Raw genomic sequence first — 21,312 nt, 5'->3', positions numbered from 1 at the left:
GTGTGTATGTGTTATGGTGTGTCGCGTAACACGTTTCAGAGCACACCTGGAAACCAAAGGGTGACCTGCTTTTCCAAAGGTCTGCTTTTGCTAATGGAACAAATTCTACCTCTTCTCTGGCTTCAAATACAGCTGTATGGCACTGATTAATTACATTGCATAAGTCAGGCTGTTAAAGCAAATATGGGAAGCTTTCACACATGACTGGACTGAACAGAAAGGGACAGAGGAAGAAATGACCTAAAGCGAGAAATCCACAAAGCCAAATCTCGGTCATCTTTGGAGAGTTGGTCGTCTTATTGGAAAGAACATCTTGAACAACATTTGGTCACAAAAGAAGGCAAAACTGATATCATTTTGAACCGAAAACTGTGTGACAGCTTTGAATCAACACTTAACATCATAACATCATGCACCAAAGTGATTGAATCTGTTGTGACTGTACATGTGCTCTGGTGTGGAGATGAGCAGTCTCTACCATTTATTCTCTATGGAAGCTGAGTAACAGGCTTGCATGGGGGATTCATACATTCGAATCACCAGCATTAAGTTAAAGAGGGTAAACTTTATTATTCAACTGAACTGTACACAAGCATTTTAGACAATTACATTTGCTGTGCTCTGTCCATGCACGGAATGAATGCGCGTCCTTGAACAAGCTTTTATTTTCTTCAGCGCATTAACTCAGGCAATGTCAATGGTATGGCCCATTTTAGGGGTGGTCCAGATTACAACTTAAAATCAAGCAGAGCTATAGAAATGTACATATTTACAACCAAGATCAACCTTAAAATGATAAAAAAATAAATAAAAATAAAAATAAAAAAGTGTTCTAAGCCATGTATTTAAAATATATTGCAAAAACTTTAGATGTTTTCAGATCAGTCTGTTTTTAAAGGTTTATAAGTTTTCATAAAAAATTATAAAAAATTCCCCTATGAAGAAATTGATGGGTTTTTACTTCTGAAACCATATTGTTGTGCTCTACAGTGCTTGAGTTTCTGGTGGATTCAGTGCTTACGTCACATTTTTTACATATTACAATGTTTAATTCAGTTTTTTTAATGCAGTCTGCATGCTTTTATTGTGGTTGTGTGTGTTTCTTTCTTACACAATAAAGTATATATACACACCACCAATGCGGCAGACCCTTATAGCTTTTTTGAGCAGATATTATTCTAATTTCTTCCTTGCCAGTGAACATGTCGGGGAATTAGAGCCTGTAACTATCTATATTATTATATTATAGCTATATATATAACTATAGCGTATTATTTACAGCTAAGCATGTTGCATTTTTACTTTATACTTTAAAAATGTACTAACTGTAAAAGTCAGAAAAGCTGCTCTAGACAAGATCTCCTGACAGAAGGGTGGCCCATTTCATTCTGACTAACAACTGTAGCAGTCCAACGGTTTTTGCATGTGATAGCTTGGATGAAAGTTCAAGAGTCTGTTTTGAGGTTACTGTCTCATACAGGCAAGCTCATTCACTGGTTTAGACTTGACTATTATGTGCCTCACCAATGACTAAAGAAACAACCAAAAAACTGCAATCTGTTATCCGACCTTGTTTCTTTTCTTGATTCTGCTGGCACGTTGCAGCAAAGGATTAAGGGCCCTGAGAAAATTAGTATTGCTCTGAGGTTGCTCTTTGATATCTCAGGAGATTTAATGGAGCTTTCAATTGTATTAAAGTACTAAATTTGTCTCAGATGTTTTGTCCTAAAATTCCTTTATGGAGAAAAAAAAAAAAAAAAAAGACACAAATGAGATGGATAGCATAGCTCAGTTCTGGAAGAACATTCCTTGAGAAATGTTTCATACTGAAATCTTTGACTTTTGATTGCAGATTTTGGTATCTTGGTAAATCTGAGCAGAGTTTTAGACATTGTTGAGATCTCTTCTGAAACTCTGGATGAGACACATGTGAGATTAATGACGTCCTTGCTGAGAAGCAGGAGACTCAAATTTTTCATTTATTCACCATTTAATCTCATTGCTGTTTAGGAGAAACACTTTAGATATTAAAGAGATCTCATTTGTGATTTTTTATATCCTAAGGGGGTTAAAGTCATTAGCATGATTCATCGAACAAACTCCCTAAACATGCGGCCCATAAGATTAAATAAAACATCAAACTTTCACTGTGCTCAAACCCTCAGATGCATCACCTTAGTAAAAAAGAGTAAAGAGGTCAGTTTTTTCCAGTTGACATTGTTTATGATGGTGCAATATACTCAGGCAGAGCTGGAGGCTTTCAGTGTCTCCAGAAACAAACATCAGCAAATCCCATCAAACCTGACCTGGCCCAGTTCCCTGCATACTCCCTAAGGGGCCCTGAGGCTTGGGAAAAGAATGGCTGCTGCTGAGCCCTTGCACCCCAGTGTCTTTATGTCCCGCTTGGGAGGTGTCAACTGAGAATTAGTGCCAATGCTGGATCCACCCCAACACACACACATCCACACATATACATACAGATGTCGCATGTCACCGTTCATTCCATATTTCATTCTAGAAAGCAGGGAGGCTGATGTCAAACACTGGGAGGAATATTCTTATGTTGAATAAACATTTTTTTTAAAAATGTGTCCTGAACTAAAAAATGTCGAGCATGCAGCCACCTCCTCCATTTTGTGTCACATAGAAACACACACAAATAAAAAAACACACATACTTCAACATAGGCTGAGTGTGGCAGAGAAAACATTGTTCTCCGGGGCATGACAAGGATATTGACCCCAATGAGATGCCTTAAACAGATGCTTTACAGTTTCCTCCCCCTCAAAAATTCTGTGTTTGTTTGAGTTTGTGTTCACATGCACGTTTCATAGTCACACACAAAGATCTCTATTTTATGCCAAATAGTATTCAGTTTTACATTGTGTCAAGAGTGTTTTGATTTCAATATGAGATTTTGGTACTGCGATAGTTTATTTTTTTTCTGCACTTTCTGCCTTTAAAGACATCATGAAACACTGTTTGCAACTCATTTCACTTCTGTAATCTGATGTATGTATGTGAAAATACAAGATGTTCAACAAGAAAAAAATGTTGGAATGGACTTGATTTTGTAAATTGGGAATTGATTGGATTGTTTAAAGTCGCCGTTGTATACCAGAATGCAACCAGGTGGTTGGAGGTGAGGGGCTGAAGAATGAAAGGGATTTGTGAAGTCGGCCTAATAAAGGTGTCCACTGATGCCAATCCCAACACACAAACAGCTTCTGGTGTCTTACCATTAGTGCTGTACTCTGGTCCACTGGGCACCTCTTGCAGGGTGATGTGGTGGGCATACAGGGGTCTGGATGGAGCTGGGTTTTGTGGGTGGCACACCACAGGAGGTTGTATCTGTGGTATCATACTAATGGCCATACCACCACTTGGCCTCTACAGAAACAAAACAGAAAAACAAACTACTGTAAACACTGTGCACTAGCGTCTATGTAAATATTTAAAGGTAATGTATGCCATTTTTTTTATGTTTAAAAACCCTCTCCTATCCCAGTTTAATGTGCAGAGACAACTTGATAGCACTTTATTTTACAGTACTGCTCTACATTTACATACTATATAATTACAACATCTAAAGTAATTACTAGGTACTAACCCTAAACCTAACCTTAACCCATATTAAGCACATGTTGTTACCCAATATTACTCAGCACTTTCTTGGGTATACTGAAAGTGCACATTCTGTAAAATAAAGTGCAACTGACAACTTTAAGTAAAACATTGTAAGTTGATGTCCCTGAGAAGCATAAACATGTGGCTCTGTTGCGCTATCTAAACATTGCACTGTTTATTTCAGAATCCTGACCAACCTGACATTGTTTTATGTCAGGTACTTGGCTTAACCAACGGTGTGAGTTTGAGGTGGGTCTACATTTTTTTTTAGCCAATGGAAGATGGGGTAGTGGTTTGAAAACACAAGGTGTGTTTGACTTCTGTGCCTTGCCCTATCGATAGGCGAGATTTTCCAATTGCAGTCGGGGGAGGAGTTGAAAATAGAGCTGTCAAGCCAGACACTTTGCGTTTCCCGTCATCTCTTGAACCTGCAGTATGTAAGTCAAAGACAGATTGTGCAATGTTTGCTTTCTTTATTGCAGATGAAATGTTATTTAGATGTTTGAATTTTACATATAAAATAATAACAAGAAACATTATTCATTTGAAAAGTTTATGTGATTCTTTTATGTGAGTGCCTACTGTGTTTACATGAGGAAAGTCCAATAAAACCTGTATTAATTTAATACCAATAAAGGAGTCTGATTTTATTTTTATGAATAAACATGATTTTACCATAAATTACATAATATAACATGATATAAATTATTCTTTTTTAGACTGCCTCAGTAATGGCTGCATTGACTGGCTGATCACGACGTACTGTACCTGTTACTTTTCTCAAAGCTGTACAGGATGGACCATTCACAGTCATATGTGATTAATAGATAATACATTTTTTTAATCCTTATATAGAGATTGCTGGGGTGAATTTTCATTAACAGGTATTAATCCTTAGAATTATCCATTCAGCACTGTTGCCTCACAGCAAGAAGGTCTCGGGTTCGAGTCCCAGCTCAACTGGGCCTTTCTGTGTGGAGTTTGCATGTTCTCCCCGTGTTTGTGTGGGTTTCCTCTGGGTGCTCTGGTTTCCCCCCAAAAGATATGCAAGTTAAGTTAATTGGAGACCCTAAATTGCCCTTAGGTGTGAGTGAGAGTGTGAATGTGTATGTCTGTGTGTGTGTTTCCCTGTGTTGGACTGGCTACCTGTCCAGGGTGTTTCTCAGCCTGAGACAGCTGGGATAGGCTCCAGCACTACCCGTGACCCTGCACAGGACAAGTGGCTATATAAGATGGATGGATGGATTCTTGTGTACGAATTAAAATTTCTCAAAAGACACATAAAATATCACAAGATTTGGATGAGGATCAGTAGATGATTTGGTTTTCTGAGCTTCCTTAAGGAAACAGTTTCTAACACCATTGGAAATTTCGCTCTGTTCTTCACACAAAACTATTGTATATTTTTAGAAAACATGGACTATAGCGCAAATCAAATGCACTACTTTATTGGTTCTTGGCATGTTATAGTACAGCCCCAGCTGACCATTCACTAAGCCCTGCCTTCAAAGCATTTCTGACCAATCCTATCTTAACAACTGTTATTATTTTTCCAACGAGAGTCTTCAGGAGTAATGTGTGTTTTGAATAGTTTTAAGAAGAAGTTTATAGAAATTATCCTAAAAACATTAAATACATTGTTGCTGGGTCGCTTGTAATATAGTGACACGAGGTAACCAAGATTATTCTCTTTCGTTGGAAAACAGCTTGGACATTTAGCCAAATGTCTCCTTTTGTGTTCCACAGAAGATACAATTGTTATAAGAGTTTGGAATAACATGAACATTGGGTGACCTACCCCTGTTTATATTTTGGTGTTCACTTTGTTATTTCTTTGATGGCATGAGGGCAAGTAAATGATGAGAGAATTTACATTTTTGGGTGAACTAACCCTTTAAGAATCTGTTTGGATGCTCATAGCCTACTGTCCTGAAGGTTACTCTTAGTATTAGTAGCTACTGTAGCATTCAAGGCTGCACATTAGCAGTGTGTTTTGTGAACTGTTGATTAAATTGCTTTTTTGGTACACCCAGCCCTGTCGTTTGGTGATGATGGTGGCACACACTTCACCTTTGAGCAGTTTTAATAGCACCAGAACTACATTTCTTAATATGTCTTTTGTCTTGCAGGGGGTTTCATTCATGACTTCTCACCACCAATGAGCAGCAAACTCTCAGATTTTAACATATGAAATTCCCTGTGTGGCCTGAGGCATCTTAAGTTTTTGTTGAACCAAAGTGCTTGAAAAGTATTTTTCACTCTTTTGATCTCTGTTGGACTCTGACGTCAGGCCAGGAGAAGGGGAAGTCAGACAGTCAAAAAAAGAAACAGAGAGCGAGAGAGAGAAGTAGCAGATAACTTTGCTGAGTCAGCTGGTTTCTTAGGAACTTACACTACTCAAATCAAATAGCAGATTAGTTAATTAGGCTCAATCTCTAAATTCACTGAACATCCCAAAAGATCAAGCAATAATCCAGTATCAAGAGTCATTATGAATATGCCTTACAGACAGAAAACTGATCAAGAATCAGCCTTTGACTGCAATATCCTGATAAATAAGAGGAAGTAAATAAACAGGAGCTTATAAATGCAATAAATGATAGCCAGCACAAAAAACTTCCACTGTGATTTTCATCTAAGAGGCCAACTGGACAAACAGATCCACAAACAGATATTAATCTTCCGGATGTTTTCTGAATACAGTCTCTGAGCCTCATTCTAAGTGAAAATACCTTATACAAAACTATTTCTGACAGATGCACATGCCATCACATGTAATTGTAGAAGATTGATTGTAAGTGTACAGTAAATAGACATTGTTCTAGAGTTGTTGACAGTCTTGGTTATCTTCCAGAGAAGAATGCTTTATATTGATGAAAAAATTATTTTTTGTGAGCTTAGCGTAATGGAACTTCAGTTTGGTAGAGATTATTGTGCAGTCTTGTTAGCTCTGTTTTAGAAACCTGATATGCAATCTACAGCGGCAAGCATGACTCAAAAATTATGTTCCATTTTGAATGGGGTTTTGATGCCTGATGTGAACTGCTGGGTAAAGGAACTGGTTAACTGATATCAGCATATCTAAAGCATCTTTGTGGTGAACAAATCAGCATCAATGCAGGACTAGCACATGTTCCTCCTATAGATTTATCTGAAACATTATCAATGTGATAAAAAAAGGGAGAGAGGTTTCATTTTCGATGAAGATCCAAGCTTTCTTTGATATAATTTATCAAAATCAAAGTGATTAGCATGACTGGTTAAGGCTCAAATAATAAATTGACATGTGCATGGTCACGGGTGCTGCAGCGAACAACTCTCCTGCACTTTAAAGATAATGCTAGTTTAAGGTTAAATCTGTTTTCATTAATATTTACAGAGTGACTGTTTGCACCCCAGTGTAAATAGCATCTGCCACACAGGGCAGCTATTTGCACCCCAATAGTCTGGTGAAACCGCAGGAATATACGACAAACTAGACAATAGATGTCGCTGCATTGGCATGAGGTGTAAAGATGGTGTGCATATGTACTGTTGTCCTAACGACCTCGGTTCAAATCTGCCTTTTGTCCCATTCTTTTTCCCATCCGATTTCCTGTTTCCACTCATATTTTTTATTTTTTTTTAATAAGATAAAAATGAATATAAGTGTCGATTCCATCACAGTTATTTGGTCATGGTGAATGTCTGTGAGTACAGAGAAGGGTTTTATCTGGAGGCGGGGTCTGTTGATCGCACTCGTTCCCGCGGCTCGGCATTGCTTGTGTGTAGACTGCATCACTGTGTTAATGTAGTATTATTGTAGGAACCATGTTTTTTGGCAGAAACCATAGTTTTAATGCAATTAAATTAGTTTGTTAGACTACATTTGTTCCCGTAGGGAAATTTAGTTTGCAGCATACTCATATGGCATTTCATCACAACAAACAGAGTCAGCAATGGACATACACATACCCTTACCATGCACCTTGCAACAGATTAAGATAGGATTGCTAGACCAGCTGGACATCCTATCTGTTTTTGCATTACCCATTTAAAAACTTAATGGCTTGGGAACAAATGATAATTTGGATCTGTTTTTAGTAAATCAGTCAACCAGATGGCAACAGTTCAAATGAAGAGGCAAGGGGATGCCACTTGTCACCCACAATGTCATTTGCCTTGTTTATCACTCTCTTTCTGTAGATACATTCCATACTTGGAAACATAATCTCTAACAGTTTACTGGCCATTGTTACCATTTTTCTGAGCCTCAGTAGCATTTCTGAACCAGCAAATTATACAAAGGGCCAAAACACTTTCGATAAAAGCACAATAAAACATTTGAAGCATTTTGGATATTAAAGGATAACAGTTTCTTTAAGAAGTTATTTAACCATGGGGTTACTATAGTAATATGTTGTTAATATAGTAACCATGGTTAATCTTGAGGTTACTGTAAATTTACAACAAAATACCATGGTGAAACTATGGTTACTGTAGTAAAACCAAGGTTATTTGTTTTTCTAATTTGTTTAAGGTAGGTTTAGGGGTAGGGGTTAATGTATTGTGTCTGTGGGACTCTAAATTAACACTATAAACACACTGCAGTGATGCCCATATACTGTTAGTATTTAAATATGGGTGCAAATAGTGTCTGACACCATTTGCACCAGGGTGCAATTAGTATCTACCATTATTTGCACCAGGGTTGGGGTGCAAATAAAATCTGCTATTATTTGCAGAAAACCAGAGACAGAAAAACATTTGTAGGTTGATTTCCCCAAAAAGAGTAAACCCTTATCCCTCTGTTGCGCTATCAAAATATTACTGTTTGTTTGAGCATCCCAACCAGGGGCGCGTTTCCCAACTATGGTCGCAAGTTCCATCATTACCTACATAGTTCATAGATTTGGTGTTTCCTGAAACCATAGATCCAAAGAACATTCGCAAACAGCATCGCACTGTTAAGTGGTTTGAACTACAGCTATCTACCTGTGGCTAGAAGCATAGTTTCTTATTAGTTTGCTGTGTGGACTTCACTTGATTTCACTGAGGCTTCTATATCGTTCTTTCCCTATATATATATATATATATATATATATATATATATATATATATATATATATATAATTCTATCAACATTTCATTCTATCAATATTCTGGGGTTTTGCAGAAAGCAGTGTTCTGAAACATCATGTAAATGTGAATGCAGCCATTTAAGGGATTAAAGACTGTTCAGAGAAAGTGCTTTATTACACACACTTTATTTTGGAGTGCCATTTATATATTTTTGAAGAGTGTGCATGTGCTTATGTGCTCTAGTGCATCGGGAGAACACCGAAGTCTGATATAGAGGGAAACTCCACTATTGCAGCGCACTGTATCTGTCACTTTACACAGTGCAAGCCGCTTTTGTGTCTTCAGCAGCTTTCTCGCACTAAACGGCTTTTTGGTGTACATGTAAATGAGCTTTTATAATTTAATATTAGCAAAAGTTATTACTCCACCCCCTGTGTAACATCATTAACAACAGCTCTATGTTGTTGAACCAACATAGTTTGAATGATGGATGTTCGGCTTACTAGGGTTTCAGGAAACAGTCATGACTAGCTAGTTAAGTTCTTCAATGATGTATCGTACTATGGTGGTTAAGTAGTAAGTTACGTCATTGTATGGAAAATGCACCCCGGTCTGACATGTTGTGAGATTGGTACGGGACTATGTTTTTATTTGACAAATGGAACTTCCACTTTCTTTCATGGAAATTTGAAAGAAATATGACACCTTTTGTGTTCCCAAACAGAAAGTAAAATGGGTTCGGAAAAAACATGAGGGTTGCTAAGTAAATGATAGTAGAATTTTTTATTTTTGTGTGAACAATCTCTGTAATATTGTGCCCCTGCAGGTTGAGAAATGTAAAGACAAGAAGAAAGAGAAAGTTACATTATGTTATATTCTTTGTCAAGTGACAACAGATAGACTGTCATCTTGAGTGGCTCTGGTGACAGAAGCCCCTGGTATCTGAGCTACTGTCTGTCTCCAGGGCTGTTCTTAGTGAGGGGAGGTGCCGCAGCCTGACTGACTGCCCATCTGATAAAGCCTGCTGCTGAGGCAAGACTGTGGTTATCAGCCAAGACCTGTCAGAAGCTTTATAGAGCTGTGGTCATATTAGTGTTGGCAAGGGGGGCTGGGGGGATCTTAGTGAGGCTGTCTAAAACTCCACTACTGGAGTCATGGGGAGTGGAGACGAGAAGTTGAGAGCGGAGAGAGATATAGATGGTGGTTTAGGGATAGAGGAAGTAGGGAGGTCGGCATTAGGATTTATGGGGTACTGGAGGGTCCAATCCGATGCAAAGGGCAATGCCACCCCGGCCCCCACCACCATGACAAATCAAGGAGCCAGGATGTCTGATGATGAGTGGAGAACTAGCTGGTTTCTAACTGGTCTGTGCTGGTGCAGCTGACCAGATTGGAACAGCTAATGACCAGCTTGGAACAGTTCATAACGAATGTGGACCAGATTGGGCCAGCTTGGACCAGCTAATGATCAGCTTGGACCAGCTAATAACCAGCTTGGATAAGCTAATGATGAGCTTAGACCAGTTAAAAAACAGCTTGGATCAGCTAATGATCAGCTTGGACATCTAATGACCAGCTTAGACCAGTTAGAAATGCTACCATGTTTCAAAATACAGCTTCCTACCACCTTAAACTGGATCGTTCCAGCATGGCCTCCAATCCAGAAAGCCTAAATGCAAATGTGATGCATCTCAAGAGTTGGATTTCGTGATGAAGTGGATTTCATAGAATGCACTTGTACTACCCTCAAGGAAAATTAAGTGTGTTGTGTCAACAGATGCACTTCAGTAGAAACGAGAACACCAGACAATCTTGTACTTTGGCCTGTAGTGCTAATAAGCCTGTTGATGACACAGACAAACATTGGCCTATCTCTCTTCCTCAGGTTCCCTCATCTTCACCCATAGTTCATGAGAGAGACAGCAAGGGACAAAGAGAGAGTGAGAATAGGGTGGAGGGAGTGTTCAGGGGGAGATGAGATCAGAGAATGCTCTTTTCTTTTTCGGCACATGCAAATTAATGAACTGGGAGGAAAGCCCCCTCCACCCAGCCTTTGACCATAGTGGGAGACGAACGTACAGTCATCTCAATTTCAAAAGCCACAGAGGCCACCTGAGCAGATTAGCCGAATGGTGAGTCCCTGCATGAGGAGGCCGGGCTGGGTAAGGATTAGCATGTGACCCTTTCCAGCTCAAAGACTAACAGCCCTGTCTGTGCATACAGATGGCTGAATGTCCTCCCTGGATCTTTATTAGACACCTTTCATTCTGCACTCACCTGCGCGGAATCCCAATATGCCCTGCCTGACTCCGCTCCTCGCCAGGACTGTTAAAATGTTCCCTTTTTAACAAGCGCCCATGTAACAAACCTACCTTGACCTCTCTGACCCCTGGACGCGGTAAAGAGGAGGTAAATGTTTTTGCCTTAAAGCATTCTCATTCTAATTCTTCTTTGTCCCTTTGTATTGTGCAATTATTTAAATGTATTCTTTGCAAAAGCATATTATTCTGTGTCTAAACAATATTCTGCATTCAGGGCACATTTGGTGTCATCCATGAGTTCACGTCCTTTTAATGCCACTGAAATCACTTTGACATCCACCTTTCTTCAGCTTTTGCGTTGTAATACTGTACAATACAACAGTATGCTTAGACAACAGCAAATGCATATGAAACCCTTGGATTCAAGGAAATTGAGGTGACATGCCAAGAAGGGTATTTTTGTGACATATTAGCGGAAGTAGATCAAAGCATCATCTAATAAAAGTGAAAAAAGGACTGTTGGTTCTTGTTCAATATCAAATACTGAGCATTTTGAATTTCAAGCAGTCCACACGATGCCAAAAGCTTTTGGATTTGAGTTTTCTGTAACAATGTTATTTACATTTGGCAATTAATTATATTCAAAGCTACTTTAAGTGCATTCAAGCCATACATTTTATCAGTATGTGCACTCTTTGGGAATCGAACTCACAATCTTGCCATTGCTATCTCCATGCTTTACCAGATGAGGTGTGTGTTCAATTGCTGCCTTACACATGGCTGGTTTGGTGAGCAGCTCAGTCCAAACAGAGGTGATTTATAGTGGTAGGTGGAGGGGTCTTACCATTACACCCAGACAGTCAGGCAGTTGAAGAGCCTGACATGAGGAAACTGGATCCAAGTAGTAACTCATTCTACGAGCCAGAGCTGGAACTCCTGCACCAATGGAAGCCTATGATCAAGACACACACACACACACACACACACATGGCCACACTGGATGTGAGGTTGGTATGGGTAGAGACCTTAATCAATCAGACACTGTTTATCCAAGGGACATGGCTCCACCAGGCGTATGGTTAACCTGGATTAGTAATAACCTGCCACTCAAACATATAAATGACATGAGATGACCCAAAACCGAGCAGAAGGGCGGGAACTGATGGTGAAGCAATGTGTTCAGAGGTGGCAATCTATCGCAATGTTATTGTAATGTTGCTTAAGTGTTTCTTAATCAGTCGGGCTGGGCGTTAAAACACATCAGATAAATCAAAGCAGAGTCATCGTACATTTAAAATGAATGCTACTTTTATGGTAAGTTTGTTGGTGGTTTTCACTGTATCATTATTTTGACTTCTGTGTTTTCAGATAGCAATGAAATAATAAATATAATGAACAGGCGAGACCCAGGGCTAGTTATCACAAATGGAATTTGTCACAAGGGCTGTATCTCAGTAACCAGGAGTCAAAAGCCCAGACTTTATCCACAAATGCTTGTTTTCTCTTCCAGTGATATTGTATTTTGGTTTTAAACATAGTTATAAATTAGGATTTTATTTATTTATTTATTTGTGAATTTGCTCCACCGAACTGAAATTCCAGTATCATGTATTCATCATGTATTTGTAAGCCACTGGGTAAACAAGTAAACACAATAAAACCATACTGGCATGCATTAAGGGAACCGTCACCTATATAATGATTTTAAACAATAGTTTGAAAATTATTTCTGTTTTCTGTTGTTTGATTTCTCGTGTCATAAATTGTTTTCTTTTTCATAATTGTTTTACTATTGAAATTGTGCTGAAATTTATTGTCAGGTTCCCATAGTGACATCTTACCCCATGTAAGGTAACAACATGCCCCGATAAGCTTAACTTTATATATATATATATATATATATATATATATATATATATATATATATATATATATATATATATATATATATATATATATTTTTTTTTTTTTTTTTTTTTTTTTTTTGGTGGAATTGTTCAAAATATTTAATGGTGTAACTAACCTCTGTGTCATCTATAATAAAATAACAATTGTAAATGAAAGCCATAACATTGAAATCTGCAGGCAGTACAAGAGTTTGATCTTTTCAGAAGTGAGAGATGATCCACCACCTGGTTTCTGCCCCTTATCCCCCATTTCTACCCTCCATTTTCACTCTGTCAGTGTCTTCTTACTGCCATCCCTTTATTATTGTTTACTAGAGCGGGCATTAGCAGCGCGAGCTGGAGCCCAGCTGTGAGGATTCTGTTTCTGGAGGGAGTTCATGACGCACCCATGGACAGGCAGGGCAACAACTGAGGATTCACCTAAAACAGCAGTGTGTGTGTGTGTGTGCGCGTGCGTGCGTGCGTGCGTGTGTGTAAGGAAGAGAGATTGAACATCTTGAAGTGCTTAGAGAGTATGGCAACTGATGTAACTCTCAGTCAAAGGTTGAGGTGACTGTTACAGATGGATCTTCCACAGGTTATCCAAACAGTCTATTATTCAGAACAATGGATATGTCACTACTCGAAATATCAAGTATGTAAGAACAGAGTATTCTATGTCAGTACAAACTATATACTTTTGGTTTTATATTTATTAATCTATTTTATGTAGACACAGTAACATTTTTACCATGCAGGATGTAAAATCTAAAACATAAGATAGCACTTTCCCCCCATTTAGAAAGAAAACATATTATAAATGAGGATTTAAAAAGTCCCATTTTGACAGAGTAGAAAAGTTGCACAACATTCAAAACTCATCTCTCTCTTTTTTTTTTCTTCTTCTTCATAGAGAAAAAATATTGATTGTTCCCCTGCAATGTAATCAAAAATTCACATTTGAATTCTTCATTATGTGTCAGTTTTGGGTCAGTGAATAACGGTGCGATTCATCCAAACAGAAAGTTCAAAGCGAAGCGCTCCAGCACCGCATGTGTCTAATGATTTTACGCGCTCAGAAATTGAACAATTGAGCCATTCTCTGCCGCGAAAAAAATCGATAGAGGAATCAAAAGAAACTTTCTCCTTACCGTTATTTCGTTGAAAAGCTGAAGGCTGTTTGCGACGAGCTGTCAGTTGCTGTGTGTACCTGGCTCGTCTTTGGAGAAGAAGGATAAAGCGCACTTGCCGGAGTCCCACCCTCCCCAGTTATTGCGCTCCACTCCAAAACCCATTCAGGACTTTTCACATCAAACAAGTGTCCAACGATTAATATAGAAACAACTTCAATAGATGAAAATATTGTGCTTTTAATGTTGTACTCTTTAATATTGTTTTTTTTTTCTTTTCTTTTCATCAAAAGAGAGCTTAAAGTAGGCTATGTCAAAATTATATCAATGAAAGGTAATAGAAATTATATTTGGGTCAATGAAGATATAATGTAAAATAAATACATAAATAAATAAATTTAAAAAAAAAAAGTTTTTAGAATGTTTGACTGAAGGATCAAACAAAATCAAACCTAGTGAAACCATCCAGTAAACATTAATTACATATTCTCATTACACCTTGAATGCACCTGAGTGTCTCTTAATCATTATTTTTAAATGATTAATTTAAAATATGTTGTGGTTATTTTATTTGCTTAGTTTAAAATAAAATAAAAATTTATTTGAAATGTTTTTTATATATATACATATATATATAAGTTAAAACTGTATTTTATTTGCAAATATCCTGAAATCAATCAAAAAAAAAAAAAAAAAAAATATATATATATATATATATATATATATATATATATATATATATATATATATATATATATATATATATATATATATATATATATTCACATATGATATTTAAATAACTGTGGTCACATTTTACTTGTAAATTAATGATTATGTTCCAAAAAGTGGGGAGATAAATATAGAAATTATAGTGGTTGTTACTCACATAAAATTATTTTTATTAACATCTATTGCTGTTTTGGGTACCATTTTTATTAGTTCACACAATCTCTTCCTGGGCTTCGCCACATAACAGAGGTTGTTCATGAAGTGGATAGAATGACTTGTCCCAGTTATATTAGTGGCTGACAGTGTGTCCAGCAGCCTGCGCTGATTCGGTAATGGGCCTGAAGAAAATGTCCATATACAGAGGAAAAGGAAGAGAGAGACTGATGAGGGTCACAATGAGTGGATTTCCTCTGGTGATATCAGTCCAGCAGGTTGCCGGGCCATGGAGAGGAGGACAGCGGTACTGCAGAAAAGCCAGGGAGAAGTTTAGGGAACAGTCTGTTTGGACATACTGAACAAGGTCCCTCTTTACACTGCTGGTGGGAGGACGCCGGTTTTAGGCCGGAGCTGTGATGATATGCTCCTGAGTTAGGATGCGTTTCGGATAGAGGAGTGGAGAAAAGAGGTTTTTTTATCATGCTTTATTCCTAAATACAGCTGTGTTATTGTGACCACATGAACAAAACATTATTAGGCCTGGGTGGCCATGACCTTAGTGCATGTGTGTGTGTGTGTGTGTGTGTGTGTGTGTGTGTGTGTGTGTGAATTCATGTATTTGAGGGTGTATGCAGTTGTAACAGAGTGTGTTTGTATGCATATGTGTGTATTTGAGAAACTCCACCTGTGCGAGAGAAAGTATGGATTGTCCTAGAGTGAAATGAGCAGAAAGCTTCATGATCTTGTCATCATCTGGTCCATGTATGAAAGAACAACATATTCATGCACCATTTACTTAGAAGCAGCAGTGGTGTTTTCTAATTGTGTACAATTCTGTCTATTTGTCATGTGAGTGTATACATAGCATTCATATACTATGTATTCATTTTTTAGACAATTATGGCTATTTGTCATTTTTCCCCTATAGCAACTCAGGCAACCCGGTGTGCTTGTTTTTATCAGCGGGCTGTTCGAATCTCATCCAAAACACCTTGTGGATGAGTGCTAACCACTCTGTGGCTGCCCCACACTGACATGCACAGAACGGGGGCTACAGGGGCACAAGCTCCTGCCCCTTTCATTCACAAATCTAAAGGTGACCTTCACAAATGTAAAGGTGCCTTTAAGAGTGCGGAGGTGCCTTTAAGAGCGTGGAGATTTAAGCGCTCAATAACTAGGTGCCTTTAAGAGCGCGGAGGACACTCTGTCCTAGTCCTTTCGCCCCTGCCCCTGCACATCACTGCTGTGACCCATGCTCTCATTTGTTTGAATTAGAAAGTGTGTAGTCAATGCGGGTCCTTGAAAATAAATGTGGATGTGCTTTCAAGTCCAAGGCGAGAGACGTGAAGAGGTGGTATGTCAACCTATGCTATCTCTGAGGGGAACCTCTCTGAAGCTAAGGCAAAGCAATCCCTGAGGGCTTAGGAGGGGCAACACGTCAGGGGCAAAAGGGTAGCTGTGTGACAAATGGCCATGTGATGAGAGAAATGTTAGAGAGAGGGAGAAAAAGAAAGAGATAGGTGGAGTTAGGCACACCCCTTCTGATGAGCCAAATTGAATAAAAGCAAGTGAATGTGATCCAGATCTTCTTTGTGTGCCCACAATGCTGTTTCAATTAACATGATGACTGGTTCAACGGAGATGCCTTGATGCACTTCTGCTCCACATGATCTAACTCTCATTACCTCCTGCATGCCTCACGCCTTCCTTATCACTCCAACACCTTTCATCTACCCTCTCTCGCTCGCTCTGTTTTATTTCACCATCTTTCTCTCTATCTCTATCCTTACTCACTTATATTTACACCCTTCTTACATATATATTCAGAGGTTAAATTCAGCCAATACTATCTAGCATCTTTGAATAAAAAAAAGACTGTTTGTTTGTCAATCCATTCCATTCAGTCCAGTTTTTGTTCGATCACTTCACACATTCCGTCTCCATTAAGAGAGAGTACTTGCTCAAAAAACCTTTTAAAGTGCATTGCATTAAGCATTATGCTTCCCTCTAGTCAGTCGCAGAATTTGTTTTTGTTTTGTTTTGTTTTGTCACATCAAAAGTAAGAACCTTATTACTTTTGCCATTGCTGGCCCAAATGATTTTTAAATCTAGGTTAAAAACCCACCTCTTTTCATTGGCTTTTAACTTACCTTGATACATTGGCTTGTGTGTTTGCCTTTGTTTTTGTTTTTTTTAACATCCATTATGTGTTTGATTTTATTGCCCTGTATATTATACTGTACAGCACAGTCAACTTCGGTTGTTTTTAAATGTGCTCAACAAATAAACTTTGAATTGACTTTGACTACTTTGCCTCAGAAGCAACAAATTCTGTTCAAAATTTTCATATCATATAATATTTTGCCTAGGTTTCTAGAATCAAGTTCCCTCACCTCTACAATACCAATTTAACCCCTGTATTTACTGTATATATTACAATGTATTTACTATATATATATATATATAGAGAGAGAGAGAGAGAGAGAGAGAGAGAGAGAGAGAGAGAGAGAGAGAGAGAGAGAGAGAGAGAGAGAGAGAGCTTAGGACCTTAAAGGAGGCGGTTGGAACTTACATACAGTATGTTTTTAACAGTATAAGGACAGGCAAGGAGGAGGCAGGAACCGGCTGAATAGTAAACATAAACTTTAATGGAAAACGTAAAACCAACATAAACAAACGTGCAGTGCGGCCACGTGTGTCTCTCTCTCTCGAACCGGCGTCTCTGGCCACCCCTTTATCTCGCTCTCCCACTGATCAGCTGATTCAGCGCCAGCCGTGCCCCATCACGGCCCTGCCATGCCCTCCTCCTCGTCACAATGTTCCATTTACGTATCAACATTGTCTCACATGTTTCCTCCCATAAATTCCTAAGGACATAAATAAGAAAACTGGTTACATACATTAAAAGTATAGTGCTATTAATGTGGAAAGCATAGCTCAGATAATTTGATTTTAGAAGAATCTGATGAGAGATACTGTATTTCAGTTCATGTTGAAATCTACTTTCAATTGCTGACTTTGGAATCTTCTCAGCACAGTTTGAGGCATTGCTAAGATCTCTTCTGAAACTCCACAGGACACAAGATGGTCTATTCCTTGTGATAAAAAAAGAAGAAGAAATCTGCAGGAAACTAAAGGAAAAGTCTGCCTTTGCTCTTCATTTCATCTCATCTCTGTCTGAGATCTCACTTGTGATTTTCTTTTTTTTTTTTTTTTTTTTTGTCATCCTATGGGTAGCCTGCAGTGCAAATCATTTATAGTGGATTTGTGTGTGTGTGTGCGTGTGTGTGTGTGTGTGTGTTATGCCATTGAAGTCATACCAGGATGCTGTTAATATTTTTTTCTCTCTTCTGTCTCATCTCTTTGTCACATTTTTCCAATCCACTGAAGCTCTCATGCTTACCCCTCTATGTATTTTACCCTCACTCTTTCTTTCTCTGGTCTGGTCACGCTATACATTAAACAGAACACTTTTCCCTCGCCACCAGCTCTAAACGTTCATCACTCAATGTGTCTGACTGCTTTACTGCTTATGTCCGTTCTGCTGTCGTCATGGAGCATGCAAGTGCAAAGCTCTGTGTAAAACCAAATCTTCACAGATCTGTAACCCACCAGCTCTCACCCTTTCATTGCACTGAATTACGCTCCAGGAATCACTCACACTAAATTAATGCATTGATTTTCAAAGGTCTAGTCCAAAATAATAAAATGACCTTGAGGTGAGAGCTGATGTCTAATGCTGTTAGACCTTTTATTACACATTAAATATGATGATAAATCAGGACAACATCAAAGCCTTATTATCTATCTGTGTCTTTGACTTAATCTCTAAGCATCTGCCGTCCTGACTGGTGTTTCATCAAAGTTTCCCCCCTCAGTTGTCCTAGTGTTTAGCTGAGTGCTAGCAGACCTCACATCCTCTGTCTCCATTTTTTCCTCATGTGTTATTTCCAAAGATACCTCATGACATGCAATATTAATGGGCTTTTATTAGTATCCTCCTGATTGCTGCAGTTTCCCTCTACAATTTAAAGGGGGAAAGAGTGAGAGATGGAGCAAGTGTGAGGGAGAAAGTCCTCCCACTCATCTCTCGCAGGAGCTCTTGCTTTGATTCACTGCCTGGCTCTTTCCCTAAAGAAACTGCCCCACAGATGTTGCTCCAGTGACTACAAAGAAGGATGACTTTATGAAGAGTGATTCTATTTTAGGCCACCGTGTTTCCGAGTTCTGCTGCTTTGAGAGATACAGGGCTGATCTATTTTTCACTGAGGCCTTGTTTTGATTTCTTGCAAGGTATTTTTAGATAAAAGCCATGGTTATGATGACAAAAGCAAGTGCATAATGCTTTATGACAGTATTGACTCTTGATCACCCAAACCTAAGTTTAGAACTCTTATGGAAAAAAATCTACAACTGGCTCTCATGTGAATGAAAGAAAAGGAGGAATTTTGGTATTGCGATAAGGACATTGCATGTCTGGACTGAACATAGTGTTTTTTAGTGTCGTTGACAGCAGGGCTGGTCAACACATTAGGCGACATAGGTGACCGCCTAGTGCGGCATTGCTTCGGGTGTGCCGATCTACCGAGCCAATTTCAGCATGTGTCCAATCTGTGTCGAGCAAAATGCTCCATGTGCATTCTGATAGCGTGTTGTGGTGCCCTCCATGGAACATAAAGACTGTGTACTAACTGCCTTACTACCATACTATTCTTACTGTTTCTGTTATATATCTGTGTTTGGCAAAAACAGTGAGAGTAGAATGGATAGTATGCCGTTGTGAACACGGTCATAGACTCAGGAGCACGGGGCTCGTGAATCGGAGCAATGCCCGATATGCGTGAAATAATCACTCTTTTGAGTCGGTTCTTCTCAATGAATTTGTCTAACGTGTGGGCTGAATCATTTGAAGCTTTTTGTCATGCAGTACAACAGTAATGGGATATTATAGAAGACACACAATCAATGCTGAATGAAGTGGACATTTACTTACAATTTATCGAAACAAATCCTGTAGCTGCATTCAATCATTTGCCTGTGATGAAGAAGGTCATGTGTGAGTGTGTGTGCAGCCTGTGAGCGATTGTCTATTGAAGGTAAAGACATTTTCTAAATAAAAGTGTATCAAAATATTAACATTAAATGAAAGCACTAAAAAAATACCAAAAATTACCAAGCCAACACCATGTTTACTGGACATGTTCCTTGGAGTAGCCTACTATGTTAATACCATGATATTGTATAAAAATTCAAAGAATTGCCAATTGTACCATCACTGTATCATGATACTGCCACAGCAGGCTTTTGAGAAAGGTAACTTTGATAAACTTTGTGTGCTGTGTAATGTGAAAAGGTGTCAGTATGTTTTTGGTCCATAGATTCATTAATGCAACACAATGTATTTTGGTTACCAAAGAAAATATTCAAATTATACTCTTAATATCACCAGAAATGAATGCTTTGATGCTGTTTTTGCAAAAATAAAGAAACACAAATTTCCCTGGGGAGCATGCCCCCAGACCCCCCAACAACATCATGGTAAAATAGATTGTGTGCTTGATGGGCCTCAGACTCCCCAGTAATTATGAAAGCATACAAATGCCCCTGCTGTGAAACATACAGGGCATAGATCTTTAGGGAAGTGCGCCTTTGCTTTTTCGTCTCTCTCTCTTTTTTTTTTCTTTCTTTTTTTTTTTTTTACATATTAGACCACTTGGCTTAGTTACATGCACTTTACATTAAGTTTATTTCTATACAGTTGAAGTCAGAAGTTTACAAGCACCTTAGCCAAATAGATTTAAACTCAGTTTTTCACAATTCATGACATATAATCACAGAAAACATTCCCTGTCTTAGATCATTTAGGATCACTACTTTATTTTAAGAATGGGAAATGTCAGAATAATAGTAGAGAGAATTATTTATTTCAGCTTTTATTTCTTTCATCACATTCACAGTAGGTCATAAGTTTGCATACACTTTGTTATTATTTGGTATCATTGCCTTTAAATTGTTTAACTTGGGTCAAATGTTTTGGGTAGCCTTCCACAAGCTTCTCACAATAAGTTGCTGGAATTTTGGCCCATTCATCCAGACAGAACTGGTGTAACTGAATCAGGTTTGTAGGCCTCCTTGCTTGCATATGCTTTTTCAGTTCTGCCCACAAATTTTCTATCGGATTGAGGTCAGGGCTTTGTGATGGCCACTCCAATACCTTAACTTTGTTGTCCTTAAGCCATTTTGCCACAACTTTGGAGGTATGCTTGGGGTCATTATCCATTTGGAAGACCCATTTGCAACCAAGCTTTTACTTCCTGGCCGATGTCTTGAGATGTTGCTTCTATATATCCACATAATTTTCCTTCCTCGTGATGCCACATATTTTGTGAAGTGCACCAGTTCCTCCTGCAGCAAAGCACCCCCACAACATGATGCTGCCATCCCCATGCTTCATGGTTG

The 21,312-nt window shown here is 38.5% G+C and overlaps 1 protein-coding gene across 2 annotated transcripts in view; it reads right to left on the bottom strand.

Annotated features, from left to right (window-relative positions):
* Window positions 1-14,195, bottom strand: part of LOC127417442 (protein c-ets-1-B-like) — a 55,186-nt gene extending 40,991 nt beyond the window's left edge. Inside the window, exons 1-3 of one of the 2 annotated variants that reach the window (XM_051657503.1) lie at window positions 13,987-14,195; window positions 11,794-11,901; window positions 3,240-3,390 (exon numbers count right to left, since the gene is read on the bottom strand). In XM_051657503.1, the coding sequence (XP_051513463.1) occupies window positions 3,240-3,390; window positions 11,794-11,862 (220 nt within the window). In that variant the 5' untranslated portion in view covers window positions 11,863-11,901; window positions 13,987-14,195. The remainder of the gene's footprint in view (window positions 1-3,239; window positions 3,391-11,793; window positions 11,902-13,986) is intronic. The other variant, XM_051657505.1, reaches the window with a different exon arrangement.
* Window positions 14,196-21,312: the final 7,117 nt, after the last annotated feature.

This window comes from Myxocyprinus asiaticus, chromosome 26 (genome assembly GCF_019703515.2).
Source record: "Myxocyprinus asiaticus isolate MX2 ecotype Aquarium Trade chromosome 26, UBuf_Myxa_2, whole genome shotgun sequence".
NCBI classification, from domain to species: Eukaryota; Metazoa; Chordata; class Actinopteri; order Cypriniformes; family Catostomidae; genus Myxocyprinus; species Myxocyprinus asiaticus.
This window is presented reverse-complemented; position numbering and strand designations above follow the sequence as displayed.